The sequence below is a fragment of the Elgaria multicarinata genome, chromosome 5 (assembly GCF_023053635.1).
Source record: "Elgaria multicarinata webbii isolate HBS135686 ecotype San Diego chromosome 5, rElgMul1.1.pri, whole genome shotgun sequence".
NCBI lineage: Eukaryota > Metazoa > Chordata > Lepidosauria > Squamata > Anguidae > Elgaria > Elgaria multicarinata.
The window spans coordinates 110,126,346-110,148,611 of record NC_086175.1 but is presented as its reverse complement, the minus strand read 5'-3'; the positions used below and the strand labels follow the sequence as shown (position 1 = coordinate 110,148,611).

Sequence of the window (22,266 nt, the reverse complement as noted above, 5' to 3'; positions counted from 1 at the left end):
TAAGCTACTGTTACCCCCACACAGAAACAATTAAGCTGCTGTGCATAGTTTATTAAGCTTTTGTGAACAGCCCAGAGAGCTTCAGCTATTCGGTGGTATAAAAATGTAATAAATAAATAATAAATATTAAGCTACTGTGCATAATTTGACTCATCCCCCTGTCCTGCTGCAGTCCTCCCATCCAAGCAGTGGTGCTGTTTCACCCACATTGCTGGAGCCTGTTTTAGCTTTCCACAATATCCCAATAAGAGGGGAGAAGTGTGGGGCAAAGTCGGCATTTCCAGTATCACCCTGACAAAGGTGGTAGCGGCTCTGAAGTGCTGGAAGTATGCAGGATTGGGACCAAACTTCATACACAGCTTCCCTAGTGAGGAGGCACCTGATGCACCATCAAAACCCTGCACGATTACACACACAGGAGCAAAGCTCTCAGGTGCACTAAAATTGCTGGTGTAAATAAACCCTTGGAAGTTTGTAGGATCAAGACCGAAGTCCATTCACATCCTTCCCTAGTCAGGAGGGCACCCGATGCGCCATCAAAATCCTGCACGATTACACACACAGGAGCAAAAACACCAAGTGAACCAAAAAGGGGATGGCACAATTAAACCCTTGGAAGTTTGCATAGTTGAGACCGCAGGATCTACACTACTCCTTTAAAGCGCTTTATAACAGTTTTGACAACCGTTGGGGCCCAGGACACACTCCAAATACAGTTGTCAAAACTGTTATAAAGTGCTTTAAAGCAGTAGTGTAGATCTGGCCCAGGTTTCATATATAGCCTCCCCTAAGAGGGAAGCACACGAGGCCCACTGAACTCCCCACGTGCTGACAAAGCCATGCGAACGAAAGCACCTTTTTGCCACAAAGGGGCTGGCAGCTAGAACTCCATGGAAGTTTGCAGGAGTGGGACAAAACTTCATACACAGCATCCCCTGGCAGGGATTCATACAAGGCAAAATGACAACCTTGCACAGCTGCCGTCACCCAACCCAGACAGTGTTTGACATTTGGGGAGGTTGCAGAATACACCACCAGGGGAAGGATTAAGGTGAGGTCAGGCTGCAAGCACAATCAGTTGCTAGGTAGATCATGGACACAGTTCTGCAGCTGGAGGAGAGGGGGCAGCAAGAGTTTTGACGACTCTTGCCAAGTGACTCCGTAGGTGACCCACTGTGACCACCGCATGACATGATAACCCATGATGGGTTATCAGACCGTGGGTTATTTTGGCTGAATAAGCTATCATGGGTTAAAAAAAAAACTCCTGACAGATGACACAATAACACAGGACTAAATAAGCCACCATACCTTATTTAACCCATTATGGGTTATCATATTTTCACCCAGATGTTTTGACAAAAAGGAGCACATATGAAGAGAGAATTTTGAAAATATGAGATGGTGTGAATGGAGGCAATACTAAATGAATATGAGAAGTAATTGGAGCAAAGCAAAGATATGGAGGAAGTAAATGAACTGTGGAAGTGATGCCCCTACCCACCCTGAGAGTGTACGATAATCTCTTGGGTACCCGCAACACATCCCATCCACTAGGGCCAAACTAGGGCCAAACTAGGTGTGATGGTGGTGATCTTTGATAGGATCTCCTGTTTTCAAAAGTCGGATAGCAATGACAAGGTAGTGACAAAATCCAACCAGGACTGTTATGCTAAAGGAGAAGGTTCCATGCTCCCTCTTCCCAAACCATTTTCTTGGTAAGCCCCATGGTGAAAAATATACAGATACACATATGGTACTTGTACATTTGCTTTGTGGGACTAATAACCGTTTGGGGCTGATTTTCCTCATTCCACTTCACAACTCCAGCAAGACAGTTCTCATCAGATTTAGTTCTCCATAGCCACTCCTATTGAAAAGACACACACAAGCAGCTCTGATGACAAGTGACCCCACTTTAGGTCTAGCTGTATCTGTAGAGGGCCTGTGAATGAACGCGATGTGGCTCGATTTGCATACCCAAAGAAAGTTTGCTTTTGTTTACTGCCCGTCCATGTAAAACGCTTCCGCTCTTCTGAAGGCAGCGCCATTCCACTGTCCGCTTGGTAATCCTGAAAGAGAAGACAGCTCTAGTCATGCAAATTTCGTCTTTATGTGTCCGTATTTATGACGGTGACAAACCTCCCTTGAGTATAACCTGTCAGCAGTCTGCCTTTTGAAGAATTTCAAATACGTATTCTAGTGAGTGGTGTAGTGGGTGAATCTTGAAGTGCAGGGGCTAATCATGACAGTCTCCGTAGTCACACCCCCAAGGAGACTCCAAACATTCAGGCAACTGTGTTGATCCACAGCAAAAACGAAACAAAAAACAGCTCTAGCCATTTTATCTCCACCAGGAGCAAGTCTTTTGTAAAGTTAATGGCTCTTAATTTCCCATTCAAGACCAGGCTATCCCAAATTACAATGTTACAAATTACAAGTTACAAAGAAGGGAGCTGTATCAGATGTGGCAAAGAAATTTGTTGTAGTCTTGTGGGGGGAAGATGTTCAAGAGAACGATTGATAAATTCTGTTTGGTTGAAACTCTCTCCATTCATTCTCCATATTTGTATTTGATGACCAAATGAGACTTGTACTTCATGTAATAATGGTTTAACAAATCTAATACATATTAGGTAGGAAATACAGCAAAGACACATGCACACACACACACACACAGAGAGAATTTTACAGAGCGCAGTCCTCAATTTGAAAGTGTTCTCTACTGAAGGTTCTCCAGTCCAAGCCTGATTTAAAAGGTAAAGAACCATCCAAGTGGAAAACGCCAGGGTCAACTCTCCTATGAAGTGGGGTGAAGCCCCTACCTCAGGCAGTGAAGTGGGAGGAGCAGCAATTTACACACACTGTTCTCCTTCATTTCAGCAACACAAAGCTTGAATCTAAAAGAGCAAACAATGCACCACACATTTCGGGAGGTTGATTGTGACTTACATCGTGTCTAGATTTGTCCTTGGGAGAAAGTTCTTCAAAGGTCTTGACCCTCTGGGGTGGCTTCATTCTGAAGGCATTACTGTGTCTTCTTAAAAGGGAAGGCAGAAAAAAAGCTTGTTGGATGATCTCAAAGCAAACAACATACATATAACAAGCTACTTGTGGACACCTGAACATGGGTGGGAACATGAATGCACTCCTAATTTTGTGTGCCCTTCACGAGTGATGTAGGGAATGGTCACAATGTGCATTTGAGAACTGAATGTCTTAATTTTACCAATGTCGTGCATTTACTGCTGCCTATACAGCTCATTCCTACCTCTGGGCTATCATTTTCATTGCTCCTAAGAGCATCTTAGAAGCATCTGACTTGACTATTATTGGAAATGGAATATTGAACTTGATGCATATTTGCTCGGACCCATGAGGCCCAGAGAGCTTCGGCTATTGGGCGGTATAGAAATGCAATCAATCAATAAATCCATCAATTCCTAGTAACCCAAGGGTGGGCAAACTGTGAGCTTCCAAATGATGTTGGTCCTGATGTCAACTGCCATCAGCCTCAGCCAGCATGAACATTGGTCACAGATGATGGTTGTTTGAGTCCAGAAACATCTGGAAGGCAACAGGTTTTCCACCCCTATTGTAACACTTATGGCCATGTATGGAACTGCAGTGTACCCTGAAAGGCAGGTTAGGAACATAAGAAGAGCCCTGCTGGATGAGACCTAAGATCAAGCATTCCATTTACACAGTAGCCAACCCACATGTTGGCGACAGCACCTCCCCGCCCATGTTTCCCACCAACTGGTGTACATAGGCATACTACCACTTCTAGAGGTAGCACATAGCCATCAGGACTAGTAGCCATTGATAACCTTCTCCCTTGCTCGGCTTCGTCCATTTTCGTCTGCTGCCCCTTACGCCTGGAACGCTCTTCCAGAACATTTGAGAACTACAAGTTCAACCACAGCTTTTAAAGCTCAACTAAAAACTTTTCTTTTTCCTAAAGCTTTTAAAACTTGATGTTGTGCAGACTTCTACTGTTACTTTCTACTGTTAGTTTTTCCCTACCCTGTGCCTGCTTACCCTACCCTGTGCCTGTTTGCATTCTCTTCCCCTCCTTATTGTTTTACTATGATTTTATTAGATTGTAAGCCTATGCGGCAGGGTCTTGCTATTTACTGTTTTACTCTGTACAGCACCATGTACATTGATGGTGCTATATAAATAAATAAATAATAATAATAATAATAATAATAATAATAATAATAATAATAATTCTCCAGGAATTCAACCCCCTTTTAAAGCCATCCCTTGTGGTAGTGAAGTCCATAGTTTAACTATGCATTGTGTGAAGAAGTACTTCCTTTTATCTGTTCTGAATCTCCCACCAATCAGCTTCATGGGGTGACCCTGGGTTCTAGTATTATGAGAGAGAGAGAAAAATGCCTCCCTGTCCACTCCCTCCACACCATGCATATTTTTATACCTCTATCATGTCTCCTGTTGCTCGCCTTTTTTATAAACAATCCCAACTACATTTTTGTTTGAAAACTTTTACATAAATAATATCAAAGGAAATGCCACATAATCTTACGCTTCCTTGTGAACGTCTTACCACACATAAGCCATCTTTGCACGGATGGCACAAAGTCACCCAGCACCAGCTACAAGGAGAAAAAGCCTATTGATTGGTCATTTCCAAAAGCCTGACACTCAATGCAGTATTAGTAACACTTTGCTTTATACAGAAGAAGGGACCTCTCTTTTGCCACCTCAGTCAACCTTATTTAGAAAAGAGAAATTAAATATAATTGCTTTCAGTGAGATTCAAGTCACAAAAAAAATTACTTGTGAGGCCTATGAAATTTTTCATGTGCGGCTAAGTTAGCTGCATGCTCTACATTTCTACCTGAAAAGAGCTATTGTCCTTTAACTAGGGTGACCATATGAAAAGGAGGAAAGGGATCCTGTATCTTTAACAGTTGTATTGAAAATGAAATTTAAGCAGGTGTCATTTGTACATATGGAGAACCTGGTGAAATTCCCTCTTCATCACACCAGTTAAAGTTGCAGGTGCCCCGCCCTCTTTTAAAACTGGTCACTCTAGTATAGCTCCTGCAGCTTTAACTGTTGTGATGAAGAGGGAATTTCACCAGGTTCCCCATATATACAAATGACACCTGTTGAAATTCCCTTTTCTATGCAACTGTTAAAGATACAGGAGCCCTGTCCTCCTTTTCATATGGTCACCCTACCTTTAAACGTTTATACTGTGTTGCATGGTAATGCTGGGCGAAATCTTGCCACCTATTTTCAGGAACTTTCTGTCTCCCTGTGAAAGAGGCATCATTTTTTCCTGTGTCTTTCACAAGGAGGAGGAAAATTCAGAGAATTTTCTCCTTGGGCAGGGGGACAGGGTTTCCACATACTTTTTTTAAGTGTGGCCAATTGCTGAGGGCCCTTCTTCCTATTTTTTACCGAACACCCCCTTCCCTCAGCATTTGGAGGAGCCCAGCAGTTCTTAATGAATGCTTATTGGGGACCATGTGACCTTGCCCTCTCCAATAAGCATTCAGGAAGAACTTTTGGGCTCCTGAAAATGCTGGGGGTGTTTAAAAAAATAAAAGAAAGAAGAACCCTCAACAACTGGCTACATTTAAAAAGGTATGTGGAAACCCTGCCCCCCTCCCCAAGGAGAAAATTCTCCAAAATCCTCACCTCTCCTAGCCTCTTTCACCCAAGTTTTCATTTTTCCTTCACCCTCCATGCAATGCCAAGCTGAAATTTTTGGCACAGCACTATTGCAAAGACAGAAGCTGGTTCAAGAACAACTGCAACATGTAATTCATGGAATTCACCTTCACAAGAGGTGGTGATCCCCACTAGCTTTGGGTATTGTGAGTACTAGAGCATTGTCTCCAGTTCTGGGCTCCACAATTCAAGAAGGATGCAGACAAGCTGGAGCGTGTTCAGAGGAGGGCAACCAGGATGATCAGGGGTCTAGAAACAAAGCCCTATGAAGAGAGACTGAAAGAACTGGGCATGTTTAGCCTGGAGAAGAGAAGATTGAGGGGAGACGTGATAGCACTCTTTAAATACTTAAAAGGTTGTCACACAGAGGCGGACCAGGATCTCTTCTCGATCCTCCCAGAGTGCAGGACACGGAATAACGGGCTCAAGTTAAAGGAAGCCAGATTCCGGCTGGACATCAGGAAAAACTTCCTGACTGTTAGAGCAGTGCGACGGTGGAATCAGTTACCTAGGGAGGTTGTGGGCTCTCCCACACTAGAGGCATTCAAGAGGCAGCTGGACAACCATCTGTCAGGGATGCTTTAGGGTGGATTCCTGCATTGAGCAGGGGGTTGGACTCGATGGCCTTGTAGGCCCCTTCCAACTCTGCTATTCTATGATTCTATGGTTGGATTGTGAACCCTTGTGGAAGCAGAAGTCCACGCGTGCAACCGGACTTCCCCACCCTCTCTTCTCTGCTGCAACTTCCTGCATGTGCCCCAAATCTGCTCCAGTGGGTCCTGCAACTCCCAAGAGCAGATTGGGGGCATGCACAGGGGACAACAGGGGGGAGGGGGAATTCATTTCGCCAGTGGTTCTCTTCTGCTTGCAGAATAACACCGTTGGATACAACCCATGGGTGAATGGATGGATATATGTACTGTAAAAGATTTTTAGGCTGCTTCTAAGAATCGGACTCTCTCAAGATGGTTTTTAGAAAGGTAAATAGACAAATAAGCCTATCAATAGGGAAGGTTGGTTAGAAGGAACCTTCAGAGGCCTCCATATGCCAGCTGCTGAGGAAGCCATAATAGGAGCAAGGCTATTGTCCTCATGTCCAGTTTGTAGATTTCCCAGTAGTGATGGCTGTAGCAGGGAAATCTGGCTCTTTTCAGGTTTGTTGGATCTCCCTGGAGCCCCTGGCTCGGCTTGCATTTGTGAACTGAGCCACGGGCACTTCTCCCAAATCCTGGAGCTCTTTCCAGCCGGGGGTGGGTGAGTGGGTGGGTGGGTTCCTTCCTAAATTGAATTTGTGTATATTACAGCTGCACTTTGTGTAATCTGTGCAAATTTCAGCTGTAATTTGCCTAATTTGCACAAATTGAAGCTGCAATGTGATTCATTTGTGGAAATTGCACCTGCAATTTGTGCAAATTGCAGGGCGTGATTTGTGCAATATTGATTAAAAAGGGGGGGGGGAAACAAAAATACACAAGCTGGCCCGACTCAATCTGCATTGAGTTGGGCCAGTTTGTGGGGGGCCAAGCTGATGAAAGCTTGGGGAACTTCACCTCCCAGATGGATTCGTCCAACATTTCTACTGCCCAGAAACATCTGCTTGGCCACTGTGAAAAAGAAGATGCTGGACTACATGGAACTTTGGAAGTTTGCTACATTAAAGAAAAATCCCACAGCCTTACTGGGGCTTTGCCTTCCAGAGTCTTCATGGGTTCACAATTGACACAATATATACACTTTCCCCTTCCTGTTTTTGCTGATTTCCCCATGTATTTCATTAATACTGCCAGCAGATGGTGATGCTACACTGTGAGAATTAGATTTATTACCGCATTTTCGGTCACTTATAAAATGACGGATTCCCACTTGAAAATGATGGGAGAGGCATCAGAGGTTGATGATGTGGTGAAAGGACCCACAAACTTCCATGAGTGAACAATCACAAGCACATGGTAAATGCCCATGTAGAGACAGATTTGGTCTGACCCAGCAGGGCTCTTTTTATGGTCTTAAAACCAGTCTCCTAAGTGCATCTTTCAACATCCAACACCCAAACCATACTGCCATTAATCAAATTCCTATAACATCTCGCCATTCCATCTCACCCAGTGTTTTCGATGCTTGCATAATTGAAGGCTGGCATGGAATCATTTTCTCTTTCATGAAGGGTAGGGGAAGTCGGAGAAGAATTGTCAAGTCCAGTCTCCACTGATAATATAGTATTCAGAGGGATATAGTCTTTGCCATCCTATGTGCATAAAAGTATAAAATTATCAGGATACAGGAATAGTATATAAACAGTGCAGAGTACACATATACTACTAGGATGAAGTAGTTTTTTAAAAATAGTCTATACTTTTTTTAGCCTGATCTATCATACAATTGAGCTGAAACACCAGGATTTAAGTCAGTTTAGCCCCCTGATCATATTGCTGACATATTCAGAATCATCACATGGTACAGCTGAGGTAGGACTGTACCACTTCCAAAAGCATTTGAGGATTATAGGTTTACTTTAAATATCCCCTAGCCTAACCCTCCTCTGGATAGGCTATTGGTCTACATACAGGGCTTAAATATAAGTAGAGAAGAAGGGGAAAAAACTTTTAAATATACCACTGCCCATTTGCAGGCTGAAATGATACAATTCTATCAACACCATACTATGTGATTCATCTGAACATGGAGAGAGGCTTGGAATGGAATCAATAAACATGCAGTCAAGCATGCAGTGTGAAGGACTAGTTTATGTGATGCTGTAAAAGGCTTCTGTAGACACAGTTCATCTCTTCATGCTGGCACATCTCAGCTGTATTTAGTGCTGCTGTAGCAGCACTGCATGAGGACAGTGTGCCCTACTCTCATGGGAGAAAGAAGGGTGCGGCCAGAGGTTCCCTCTCATACTTGTGAAGGCTCCGTGGATCTTTTGGGGCTGTAGAAAGAAGAAGGACCGCTCTTTCCCGGGAGGGCGGCACTGCCAAATGTTTCTGCCCTTTCCCTAAAGCACAAGATCACACTTCAACTGCACAGCCACAGATTACTTCAGCCATTCTATAGGATCAACATTTTTAGGAGACGTTTCCCCTTGCTTCATTTTGCTGAAAGGCTGTGACAAAAGATGGCTAGGGGTTGCATCTAATATTATTTATTTATTACATTGATATACCGCCCCATAGCTGAAGCTCTCTGGACAGTTTAAAAAGGTTTAAAACAGTGAACATTAAAAACAAATATACAAAAAATTTAAACCACCAAAAGTATAAAAACAACACTATCCATTTAAAACAACTATTCTGGGGTCAGTTAAAAACTCAGCATATGTTGTTAACTGCCTGGGAGAAGAGAAAAGTCTTGACCTGGCACCGAAAAGATAACAACATTGGTGCCAGGCGAGCCTCATCGGGGAGATCATTCCATAACTTAAGTCCCATTCATTTCAATGGGTCAACTCTAAGTAGGATTAACATTGACTGCAACCCATTGTGAGCATTCCTGCACTACCAACGGCTGTAGGGCGTGGCGTCTCCCTCCCCCAGCTTCCAGCAACCAATGAGAGGTCACCTTCCACCCAGGAACATCCCCAGAGCAGCGCCTGAGGAACGACAGAGGGGGAAGATGTGCGTTGACCTCACTCAGGCAGGAGTAGTAACGGTAAATCCCTGAGTTTTCTGCTCCGCAGCTTTGGCTCTTTGCCCCAGGGTGGCTCCCAATCAGCAGCTGCGTCTTATAACTGACACATCACGGATTTAGGGCCACCCTGGGGCAACATTTAAGACAGCCCCCTTCTACTAAGTTTTGGTTCAAGACATGAACGGATGCAATCCAACGCAATCCACATTAAGGTGGATTTTTGCCTCTATGAATTGTGGATTGTACTGCGTAGCCCCAATTCTGCATCCAAGCTGTAGCATTAACGTGGCCACTGCTTATTAAAACTGCAAGCTCTCTGGGCAAAAACAACCTTACGTCCACATGCTGCACTGCTTCAGAAATGTAAGTTTCTTCCCTGTGGGGAAGAAGATGCGAGGGAGACTGGAGCAGGCAGGCACCATCAGAGCCTGCTTCAGTTCGACCCCCCCCCCACACACAGGGCTAACATCTTCACCCTGTGGGGAAGAAGGAGCTGTTGGTTTGCCCCTCCATTGGGAGATGAGAGGATGGAGCAGGGCCTTCCCACCAGCCTAAGCAGTCTCCTTAATTCCTTTTTATTTTCTCCCTCTTCCCTCCATACACTTTTCCTTGTGTGTCATGTCTTTTTTTAGAATGTAAGCCTGAGGGTAGGGACTGTCTTCTTTATTGATACATTGTAAGCCGCTCCGAGAGCCTTTTGGCTGAGGTGCGGGATAAAAATACTCTAAATAAAATAAATAAATAAATAAATAAATAAATATTAAGAATGAAATAACAGTAACATAGGAAGCTGCCCTCTACTGGATCAGCCATTTAGCTCAATACTGCCTACTCTGACTTGCAGCAGCTCTCAGACCGGAGACGTTCCTGGTTCTACCTGGAGATGACAGATATTCTACCTGGGATTGGCTGAATGCAAAACAGGTGCGTTGCCATTGAGCTACAGCCCCTCCAAAGAAGGAGAAGCAACAGCAGAAGAAGAAGCAGCAGCGTGATGCGCACTGCATTTTACTGCTTTCTTGTCATTAGGGACAGAATGGATTTCGTTAAATCTCTTCCATCTGCATTTCGCACAACGTCGGGCATCTTTTGTTCCATCATTTGCTCATTGACAGAATTGGATTTTTATTTTGTGCAAGGATTTCATTAGTTTGCAAACGCACATTAGTGCAAGTGCACGTTTGCAACTGAACGAAATTGTCCAAATTCCCCCCCCCTTTTTTTTTAAAAAAAAAGTCTGCAAATCCGCACAACTCAGAAAAAGCCGGTCTGCTGCAGAAACCACAGGTCAGATTCATAGAAAGTCAAACTCATTTGAGTCTGTTGCAGATTTCCCTGACAGCCTTACCTGCCGGACATTTGCTTGAAGTAGGTCCCCTAATCTTGCCACCAGCTCTGAGAACTTTGGCCTTTCATTTGGGTCACCCTGCCAACAATCCAGCATGATGTGATATCTGCCGAAAGCAAAGAACGGTGATGAAAAGACACCTTATCATGACTCTTTCTTCTTTCATGGCTTATCTTAGAACAATTGTCTTCACTTTCAGTTCTGGAAACCTGCAACACAGGATCCATCTTTAATAGTTTACTATACGGCAACATGGCATTCTTCTTTCATTATTTAGCAGATATGTAAGTAAAGTCAGAAAGAACTGTTGCGGTTATGTTGAAAGTGCTTCCCTTTCCATTCTTTCTTCCTCCACAGATAAACCATCAACAGATCTTTCCTTAAGCTCTCCCCAAGGCTCTAGGGCTTAATTGCTCATTTGCCTGACTAATCTTGGGGCTAGAAAAATCCCTGCTGCATTAATATCTACCATCTTTCCTACCTCAGTGAAAGCCCCTTATCTGTCCTCCTCCAAGCTCTGGATACACCCCTGCTCACAACAATCTTTCATGTATTTGAAGACAGTTATCAAGCCATCTGGATCAGCGTTCTCTACTGTAGCCTAAACATCAGCAGCTTCTTCAACCCCTTTGCAGAAATCTCTGCATCCCAGTCCCCTGATAACCTTTGATGCTCTCTAATAAACCCACTCTCCTTTTGTTATTTCTCCCCTTTTCTTTTCCTGCAGCCTCCCACAAGAGCCAGACACACACCCATCACTCAATTATTTCACCATCTTGCAGCTGTCCATAAAGCCCGTCAGGCATTTGTGTTGGCTGAGGACAGGGAAGAAGTTGGAACGGGATGTTGGCAGGGCTGCAACTCCCGTGCATCATCGGGTATCTCTTGAGAATCCCTTCTTTCTCTTCCAAAGGGCCTCTTTCTGGCATTAGAGATCAGATCAAAAGTCCGTGGACAATATCTGATGGAATCTCCAACGCTGGCTTGAGGGTTTGTATATTAAACAGCAGGAAGGGATGGTTAGGCTTGGCTTCTCTTGGGGATGTTAACCCTCATACATGTTTTGACCTCACAACTGAGGAATCGTCCTGCCCCAGCTGTTACATCTCTGGAGTTATAACCAGCCCCAGGAAGGTACAAAATATGTAAAACATTTCAGAAATACAGAGAGGGGATAGAGCATGTGCTTTACATCTGGGGGCTTGTCTTGATGAGGGATTTGCCCCAGGGTGCATCTGCACTGGCGGCCGGTCATTTATATGATGTAGCCACCATCGCAAAGTCGGGAGACTTTTTTGGCTTGGAGCGAAGCGATGACAGCACCTGCCATCTACCGCCTTGCTTCAGAGCTGCGCTGGAGCTCATTGGTTGCCATCTGCTCAGATGGGGTGGGGGGTGGGCCAGTGAGATGAACGGCCACTAGCCCACCTCCACATTTCTTCGGCATGGGGAGAAGCTCCCCAAAGGTGGTGTTTTTTTAAAAAAAACAACAGGGATGTGAGGAGGCATGGGTGCATGGGCGTGGTGCCTCCTCCAAAGTAAAGGAACCCCCCCAAAAAAAAAACAACCGGGGATGCAAGGAGGCATGGGCGCCCTGTGCACAGGCATGGCACCTCCTCCAAAGTAAAGGGGGGAACCAAACGGGGATGCAAGGAGGCATGCAGACCTCTGCGCTCGCTCCTTCACAATGCGAAGGAGTGCAAAAGCAGGGGTTTGGGGGCTTGCAGTGCAAAAGTGCCATAATCAAGATGCAGCCCAGGATCCTGGATCAGAATGGAACTTCAGAGGCCTGTAAAAAAACCCACCTAAAAAGAAGTTGCCAGGTTTACAAGCCCCAATCTTTCCCCCCTTACTCAGATCAAAATCCAATTAGGAGAGGAAGCCCCACCACCTCTGCCCCTTCAGTCCATCTCTGTCACTCTCCTCATCTCTTTCTTAATTGCTACGTCACGATTTCCCCCCCTTTCCCCCCTTTCTCTCCTAAGAATCTCAAGAGTATTTTCTCACCACCCACCTCTCTCCCCCTCTCCCTCTCTCTCTCACACACAAACTTATCCATCTATCGATCTACACACACAAACACATCCATAAGAAGAAAAGAAGAGCCATGCTAGATCAGACCAAGGGGCTGCCTAAACTCTTGGAAAGCTCCGGAGCAGATGTGCACCCACTCTGGGGCTTTCTGCTGAAGCTGCAGGGACTCACCCCAACTTTTTTCTCCAGAGCAAGACAAGGATATGCAAAACCACATCAAGCCAGCCCCTCACCTTGCTCTGGAGTTGCAGTGGAGGCAGGGCCAGGTGGTGTCTGGTGGAAGGCGACTTGGGATTGGTCACTTTCCACTAGGAAGAGGGCAGAGGCAGCTCTGGTCTTGGTGCCCAGATGGCCACCCAAAAATCCTGCGCTCCCTCCTCGGCATTGGGATTACCCAATGCCACCCCGGGGGAGGGAAGCTGCAGGGTTCCTGAGGGACATGGCACTAACCCGGCGCCATGAAGACACCCCCCAAGGGCCCACTTAGTCCAGCATTCTGTTCACACAGTGGCTAACCAGATGCCCACAGAAAGGTGATGTGTGAGTTTGGAGGTCTGACCATAGAGTGTTGCAGCTAGAGCAACTTTCTTTTAGGATGCTAGGTCATTTTAGCCACTGTGCTCTGTGAGCTCCTGAGTGGTCCGGCCTCTCTCTCTCTCTCTCTCCCTCCCTCCCTTTTGTGCTCATTGAGGCTTCCTCAGTTTCCAGGAAGGAATGGGAGATGCTTGGGCATAAAATAAAGCTGCCCACCTCTGCCAGGTTTCCAGTGGTGTATTTGTGAGGGTATACACACACATCTGGAATCCTGTGCAGGATTTCTGGGATGGAGTGGAGAAGTGACAAGCAGGGAGAGTTGAAACATGCTTCCCCGCCATTTTTTGGTGCCATATTGTCCCCTTCTAAGGCAGCCTTACCATACAAAGGCTGCTGGGGTTTTGTTAGATGCATCTAATGTTTAGTTAGGCCCAGCAATGGCTGCCAAAATGATATTGTTGTAACCATACAAGCATTCGTACATTTCCGCGGTTGCAAACTCCGGGGCTTTCATCCGTATGCCTTCTTTTAACTTGCTGAAGAAAGCTTCATCTATTTGAACACCTGGATATGGGGATGCACCTAAAAGAGAAGAAAGACAAATGTAATCCACGTTTGTTTGGGCAGTTGACAACCACAAAGTAAAACACCGATATCTTCGATGTATGAGGACTTGGCAACATTTGCATTCTATCTGAGGCTGAGTGCCCAGTCAAAAGCAAGGAGGGAGATCTGATCTCTTTCTCCCATTTTCCTACTCCTTTTATATGATGGGTGATAGCACTCATGGGCACAGTTTTTAGCACACCCATGTATTCAGGGGCATTGCTAGGCCTGGGCCTATGGGGGGCCCTCACCCTGGATCTATTTCCTAGGGATTTGGCTCTATTCCAAAGAAACTTGAGTCTCCATGTGGTGCCAATGGAAGGTTTTTCCCCCCACGTGTGCCAGTGGAAGCTTAACTGCCCTGCAGGAGGCAGTTTTCAAGGGACATTCCAGCAGGGGACGGAAGTGTTAACTCCTCTAATAATAATATAATTTATTTCTTACCCGCCTCTCCATTTTGATCGAGGCGGGGAACAACAGTAAATGTAAAATACATAAAACTGAATTAAAACATAATATATGTTGTTAAAACATCCTAAAATCATTTTTAAAACATCCTAAAATCATTTTAAAACATCCTAAAATTACACTGGATAGGCCTGCCAGAAAAGATCAGTCTTAATGGCTTTCTTAAATGCTGATAGACTGTTAAGTTGACGAGTCTCCTCCCACCTTCTGCAATACCTCCCTTCCTGAAAATCTTCCCCCTGCGTGGCAATTAAGCTTAGAACAAGACCTTTTCCATAGGTTTGGGATGACCTGGGCCAGGGGGCAAATTAACTGAAGAGTTAATTGTATTTCAGATGATTTAGATAATAAAGCAATTGACTGCCTCCTGTGAAATTTAAATAAATCCTAGTATTTATTTCTAAATTTCCATCCACAGATATAAATTGGCATAGGCAGATTTGAGTCCTATTGGCACAAAATCTTTTAGAGCACAATCCTATGGATGTTTAGACAGAAAAAAAGTCCTACAACTCCCAGCGTTCCCCAGCCAGCCATGCCAGCTGGGGAATGCTGGGAATTGTAGGAGGGTTTTTTCCTGTTTAAACATCCATAGGATTGTGCCCTTAAATGCTTAGCAAAGCCTTTGCATGTGTTCATCCAATCTTAACATGAGCATGCTAAAATTCAGAACTCATTGCCCTGTGGACCATCCCACAACTTCTTCTTCATCATTGTCTCTTCTCAGATGAGTAAAGCAGGCTAGAGCCATCAAATCCTTACATTCTGTATGCTGTATTGCTTAAAGAGAGGGGCACATCATCATCATCATTATTATTATTATTATTACATTTATAATATATATAAATGTGGTAATAAGGAACCCAATGCTGCATACATAATCCTCCTCCTCTCCACTTTATCCTCACAACAACTCTGTGACGTAGGTTGGGCAGAGAGTCTGTGACTGGCCCAAAGTCACCCCGTGAGCTTCCATGGCCGAGTGGGGACTAGAACCCGGATCTCCCAACTCCCAGTCCAACACTTTAGCCACTACACCATACCGGCTACATCACAATATTGCCTACATTCTTGTCCTTTTGCTTAGCTTTCAATCAGCCACTCTTTCCCCGGGATAGTGAAGAGTTAATTTGGAGGCAAGAGCTGGCCATCAACATGTACTAGACGACCCAAAGACTGTTTGTCTAAGGAACTGCATGGACTGATTTCCTCTGCTGTTGTGTCTGTCTCTTCTACCATTCTTCTTTGATGAATGAAATTGTTGTTTCCTTTGCAGGATGGATTTTGTATCCTGCATTTTGTACATATATTTTTTTTAAGATGCCTTGCTCAGCATTTCCATCTTGATGCCATGCTCTGGTTCAGCCTAAGATCTTTGTTTGCTTATGAGCCCCACTGATTAGTGCGAGGAGGAAGCAGCTGTGAATGGCAAAGGGGCATGGCATTGTGTGATCAGAGGGGTGATTGTGGCTCATTGCTGTGGCCTCCCATACCCGTACCCCATCCTCCCCAATGTGTGGAAAGAGACAATGTTGTCTGTCATCGCAATTTGGATAATATCAATGCCTTTGGAAAATTTGCTGGGATATTATTTTGCTGCTGATGTTTTCCTCTGTACATGACTTGCCTTGGAGGGAAATAGGAAAGGTCTGTAAAAGCAGGAGGGAAGTGGTGCAAAACATGATCTGTCATATGGGGGGTAAGTCTTAAAACTGAAGTTAATTACAAGACCTCTGCAAGTTATATCAAGGTAACCTGGAGGATGGCAAAACATGTTCAAAGCCCCACAGAAGCTGCGAATCGGCGCTGCACTAGTTCTATGTCACAGCCACAGATTCTCAGTCACCATGAAGCTTTTCTGAAAAGCTGTGTTGTTAAAAAGTTGGGGACTTACCCTGACTTTTTTGTTGAGAGCAAGGTTACCCTGGCTCTTCTGCCATCTGACCTTGTTCCACGGCTGGTCGGGGGGGGGGGTCTGGGTGGATGACGACTGGCGATTGGACACTGGAAGCCAGGAAGGCGCTGGTGGGGAGGTAAGGGTGGCTCCAGTACCCAGATGACCACCAGAAACCCTGGTGGACTCCAAAGGCAGACGCCAAAGGCTTGCATTGGGATTTAAAGGCCCCCATCACAAAAACCGGAGGGTGGAAAATCCAACTCCCTGCAATGGGCCCTTGGGGCAACAGGACTTGTGGTGGGAGGTTGGATCCCCCCCATCCAATTTTCAGGACAGAGTCCTTTTAATTCCAAAATAGATCTATGGAGACAATGGTCTCCATAGGCTTGCATTAACATTTAAAATGGCCCATGTGAAAAAGTTCTTTACCCTGAACTGGGGACACCCATGTAGATCTATGGGAAGGAATGGGGCTGCTGGGGGGCAGGGAGTGTGGGCTATGTGGGGGAACTCCTGAAGGGGCTCCCTCACCAAGGCACAATTATGAAACCCGCAGATATGTTTGACATAATACTCAACAGGGAGTGGGCGGAAGGTAGAGTGGAGTCCACTGCCAATTTCTGATGGTCCACTGAGTGGCTCCTGGCTACTGGGGTTCTTGCAAACAAACTCTTATGAAGTCCTGAGCAGGAACACTTGCTTTGAATTGGTGGACAATAAGGGTTATAGTAAAACATAAGCAGATCTTCAAAGATAGAAGTTACTCCACACTTGATATATAATATTTAGGCTGCAATCCAATAAATCAGCAATAGGCAACCCAGCACCCTCCAGATGTTTTAGTCTACAACTCCCATGATCCCTGACCATTGGCTGGGACTAATGGGAGTTGTAATCCAAAACATCTGGAGGACATCAGGTGGCCTGCCCCGGCTATTCATCCTTACTTAGGAGTAAGTCACATTTATTTCCTTATTTGTTGAATTCAGTGAGGCTTACTTCTGAGTAAACATGTGTAGGATTGCACTGCTAATAATGCTTGGGTCTTTTAACCTATTGGTTTTGTTGAGACTGTAGGATGGAGTGAATTAAGTTTTAAAACTACTGCAACTTACCTAAAGAAAATATTTCCCACAACAGCACTCCATAGGACCAAACATCACTTTTGGTACTATAGATTTTATCAAATATAGATTCTGGTGCCATCCATTTGAGGGGGAGACGCGCCTGTAACAAAAGACAGCCATGAATAATGTAAGAACTAGATTTCATTTTTTAGGAAGCAGTTCCCAAATAATGACAAACTTCATAGAAACTACTAAAACAAGAGCCAAAACAGCCTAGATTGAATGAAAAGCAAAATAGGTTGGATCAAAAGGTACTATATAAATTGTGTAAATAAATAAATAAATAAAAACCTTGCATATTCTTCCAGAATATTAAGATCTCTTGATGACACTCTTTGCAGAGAAAACAATCTTATTTTACATATTCCAGGAGTGAGCCCTAACCGTTCTTGAGCTAACAGGTTCTTGAGGTGAAACAATCGATTCTGGGGCTAAATTCTGAGGAGCCACCGCTGCAATTAAGCCCTATTCCAGCCCCAGTGAAGAAAAGGAGACATCTATTTTCTTGTATGTATCAACTTGCAGCTTTTTCACGGGTTTGTCTGGCAAGGTTAGCCAAGAAACAAATATCAACATGTAAACTATTTGAAAAGCAGGGCTGGTGAGTATTTCCGAGCATTGTTGTGGAGGATGCAAATGGTCACAGTGTATACAACTCATCTGGATTGCTCATCTTCACATTTTTTTTTTAAAAAATGTACAATCGCTTTCAGAGGCCTTTTAAGTGCAGGGAATGTAAACATTTACAGAACATTTTCATGAGCTGTGCAAAATGGTAAACAACAGGACAAATAACGCCAACTTACATCGCCTTTTCTCACATAATCAGGATTCTTATAAATATCTCTTGCAAGGCCAAAATCACAGATCTTCACAACATTGTTTTCCGATAAAAGGACGTTTCTGGCCGCTAAGTCACGATGGATGCACTACAAGGAAACAGTTTCACAATCTCACTGCCGTTCCTGATATAAATCCTAAACACAAAATCTCCTGAACCCTTTTCAAGTCCTAAAGTTTACATAAGACTACTGCAATGAAATGTGAGCCTGCTTTACAAGAATCTAAAGATATACATCTTTTTAGTACAATCTCGTGCATGTCTACATAATTGAGTTCAATGGGACTTACTCCGAAGTAGGTGTGCATAGGATTACACCCTGATTCTAAATTAAGATGTGCTATAAATCTCTTAGGTATTACCAAGGGATGTGTCACTTTGTTTTAGACTTTGTGGGTTATAAATATAACTTGAAACATATAATAAAATTAATTAGGACTGTGTATAGAATTAGATAGCCAGCTCTTTCTTATTGTGTAGGGACTTGTAGGCTGAATTCACATAAACAAGAGCTATCTTCAAGGAACCAAACTGAAACCGAATGGAACTTTGGACCAAAAGTTTCAACTGGTCACCATTTTGGAATGGTTCAACATAGGCTGCTCAAAAACTTTGGGATCATATTTGCTTGTCCTTGACATTTCAACAGCATTTGTTAAACTGTGGCTACACGGGCAAGTTTGTACTGGGAAGTGGTTGGTCAGCTGTCATGGCTGCCATCCTTGGCTTTAGGTCAGACTGAAGTGGATCACTTAAGTACAGACAGATTTGGATTCAGCAGGCTGAAAAACATTAAACAAAACATTCACACAAGCAAATTCCCCTCAAATAGCCTGAAAACCTGGAAGAGTGTGGTGTAGTAGCTGTGTGGTGTACTGGCTAAAGTGTTGGACTGGGAGTCAGGAGTTCCGGGTTCTAGTCCCCACTTGGCTATGGAAACCCACTGGGTGACTTTGGGCCAGTCACAGACTCTCAGCCCAACCCACTTCACAGGGTTGTTGTTGTGAGGATAAAATGGAGAGGAGGATGATTATGTACACTGCCTTGGATTTCTTGGAGGAAAAAAGGTGGAATATAAATGCAAAAATAAATAAATAAACAATTTTTTTAAAAAAAGAATATAGTGTTACCATGATGGGATTGTAATGATTTGACACGAGGTGTAGATCTGGCCTCAGTGAACATGAAGTTGTACAGGCCTCTGTTAGGTTTTTCTATACGTTATGAACCAGGCAGGGATCAATCCCAATAGGGAAGCCATTTTGGGGGGTGGCATCGTCATAGCAACTGTGTTATTTATGTATGTGTGTCATAGCAACTGTGTTATTTATGTATGTATGTGTATGTGTGTCTTATTTCTTAATTTTTGTAAGCTGCTCTGGGAGACCATTTTCGGCTGAAGAGTAAACGTGCTTTAAATGAATAAAATAAATATAACACCATCAATGTGTATGGTGCTTTACAGTGTACAAGGGGACAGGCCCCTGTGTTTAGCGGGTGGGGGTGGGCGTTACAATCTAAAACTGAACACAGGAGAGACTACACAGACAAAGCCCTGAGGAAATGGAGGGAAATGGAGGCAGGAGCTAATAGGGGGAAAGGATACATTTAGGGTGCAATCTTATGCATGCTCAAAGCTTCATCCCAACTACTTTTTTTTTTTTTTTGGTTTCCCCTTAAATTATCCCACTTCACTTATAAAGCGTTTCCATAGTGTATGAAAGCTTGCAAACTTACACCTGTGTGCTTGTAATTCCCAAGTCTCTTTACACGTCTCCTGTAACGCGTTCCTGTTATCACGCTGAGGTTCACTCACACCTTGGTGTTTTCGCCGTCGCCTCACCCATTGATCCCCTTTGCACCTCCCCCTACAGTTTATTGGTTGTTGGAACTTGGAGAACTCCCCCTCCATTCAACACTCGTCTCCATTCATCCTGCGGGAAAATCTCCTTTCCCCCCTTCCATGAACTGCATGATGAAATCAGTTGAAACCAATGGGAATCTACGTTAGAGTAAGGGAGCCAGCACATTATCAAAGGAATGAATGAGCGCAGGTACGTTTCTGCACTCCTAGGTTCCATAGCTTCTTTTAACGTGGAATATAAGCTCCAAAGGGCTTGGGGGAGGAAATTTTAAAAATCATTAGAAAGTCAACGGATGACCCAATCTGATTCAAATTTGGTATGCTGAAAGTGCTTCTTAATAACTATTACTGTGCCAATTTTGACATCTTTATCTTTAAAACTTACAAAGATGCAAGCATTTGATTAATTTCCATTTAAAAAATCCAATAGAGTTTAATTGATTAATCAACTCCTATCACCTGCTACTGGAGGTTGCATTGTGTTTCCTTTGTCAGGCACTTCCAATCACGAGGGAAAGGAGCAGCTCACCCCTCTATGATGTTACCAATGCATCCCCTCTTGCTTCCCCCACCCCAAAGCAAGTCGTGAAGTGAAGGTGGAGGATCCAAAGCTCCCCCACCCCCACCTCCCTTCAAGTTTCTCAGCAGGAAGGGGCAGAGAAAAGGGAGGATGAGAACGGGGACGCGTTCAAGCCTGCCCGGGCCCTGCACAGCGGGAGAGCCTGGCTTCGAGCTGTCAGTCCTTGCCTCGTGGGGGAGGGGGGGGCTGCTCCTCGTCATGAGGCTCGTGCCTCCACCAACTCTGAAAGCCCTGCGCCCCCAGTGGCTGTTCGGCATCCCAGAAGAACCGGACTTTCCACGGTACTTCTGGGGGTGCTTTTTCGGCGGGAAAAAGTACAATCAGGGCAGGGCAAGGGTGACAACATTCGAGTCCTTTGTCGCCATAGCAGACAATAAAGTGGCCATCATGGGAGTCTTGCACGAATTGTGCCATGATAGCAGGCTATATAGTAGGCGTGATGGAGCTCTCAGACAGAAAAAGAGTCCTACAGCTACTAGCATTCTCCAGCCAGCCTTGCTGGCTGGGGAATACTGGGAGTTGTGGGACTTTTTCTGTCTAAATATGCATAGGATTGCACCCTTATTTCAGTTACTTAGGGCTAGTAATAGCAGGGTAGGACCTTGTGCCACAGCCTTAATGGAAAAGGTGGGTTTCTGAAGAGGGATTTAAAGGAAGTTAGACAGGTAGGATCACACAGGTATTGAATTTCACACAGGTCTTCTGGGAAGCAAACTAGCATGGCTTCCGTGTGAGCTTTACACCACAAGACATAACATTTGGGTGGATTCAGACAACCAACACTCATGCAGCCACCACTTCAAAGCATTCCATATGGTACCTAATATATAACCACGTGGGAAGGCGGCCATTTATAGCTTTTTACACTGTTGAGCCCAGTCCAGCACTGCTACCAATATGCAGCTGCAGGGCAATCCAGAGAAGTGGAGAAGCAAAACCAACCATGCTGCCAGAGGCTACAGAGGACCACATTCCCATGTCTTTACTGGCATCACATGGACAGCTTTTAAGTGGCTATATATGTAGCTTCCAATCCTCTGAATCTTTTCCTGTCACAGGATTATACCCTTCATTGACCCCATTCAGACAACACCATTAACCATGGCATTTTGTGGTTAAGCAGCATGGTTAACGGTGTTGTCTGACACACGTTTGCCCTAACCATGCACACCTGTTAACCACATTGTGGTCAGCCTCACTAACCACATTATGCAGCATGGTTAGCAGCACCAAATTTGGTTTAAGGTGTCGTCTGACACGCACCAGTGGTTAACAGGCCAAAATCATAGAGCTTCCAGTACAGAGTGGCTGAAATTGCCCCAGCCACTCTAGCCTATGGGCTCAATAGCTGCTCGGTTGTAACGGGTGTTGTGTGTGCTATTTTTCTTAATGGGCCACAGTTTCTGTGCGGCACATGTTGTTTAAAGGGGCGCCTCCTGGAAATATGCCTTTTTTAGTCCCCAACTCCATACTGATCTACCCTTTCTCTTACCACATTGAAGTGCCGTTATGACATTAAGTGAAATGGCGGGTGCAACTGCCAGGTGTCTTCGTGCATGGACTGCTGGGATATAGGGCGGAGCATTCAGAGGACTCAGGTGCTCATCTGCTTTGTGGTTAGCGTGTGGTTA

The 22,266-nt window shown here is 44.6% G+C and overlaps 1 protein-coding gene across 1 annotated transcript in view; it reads right to left on the bottom strand.

The window, feature by feature from the left end:
- Nucleotides 1-22,266, bottom strand: part of FLT1 (fms related receptor tyrosine kinase 1) — a 161,773-nt gene that overhangs the window by 4,396 nt on the left and 135,111 nt on the right. Inside the window, exons 23-29 of the mRNA XM_063127004.1 lie at nt 18,157-18,279; nt 17,339-17,450; nt 13,735-13,834; nt 10,685-10,790; nt 7,812-7,954; nt 2,953-3,040; nt 1,981-2,072 (exon numbers count right to left, since the gene is read on the bottom strand). Of these exons, the coding sequence (XP_062983074.1) occupies nt 1,981-2,072; nt 2,953-3,040; nt 7,812-7,954; nt 10,685-10,790; nt 13,735-13,834; nt 17,339-17,450; nt 18,157-18,279 (764 nt within the window). The remainder of the gene's footprint in view (nt 1-1,980; nt 2,073-2,952; nt 3,041-7,811; nt 7,955-10,684; nt 10,791-13,734; nt 13,835-17,338; nt 17,451-18,156; nt 18,280-22,266) is intronic.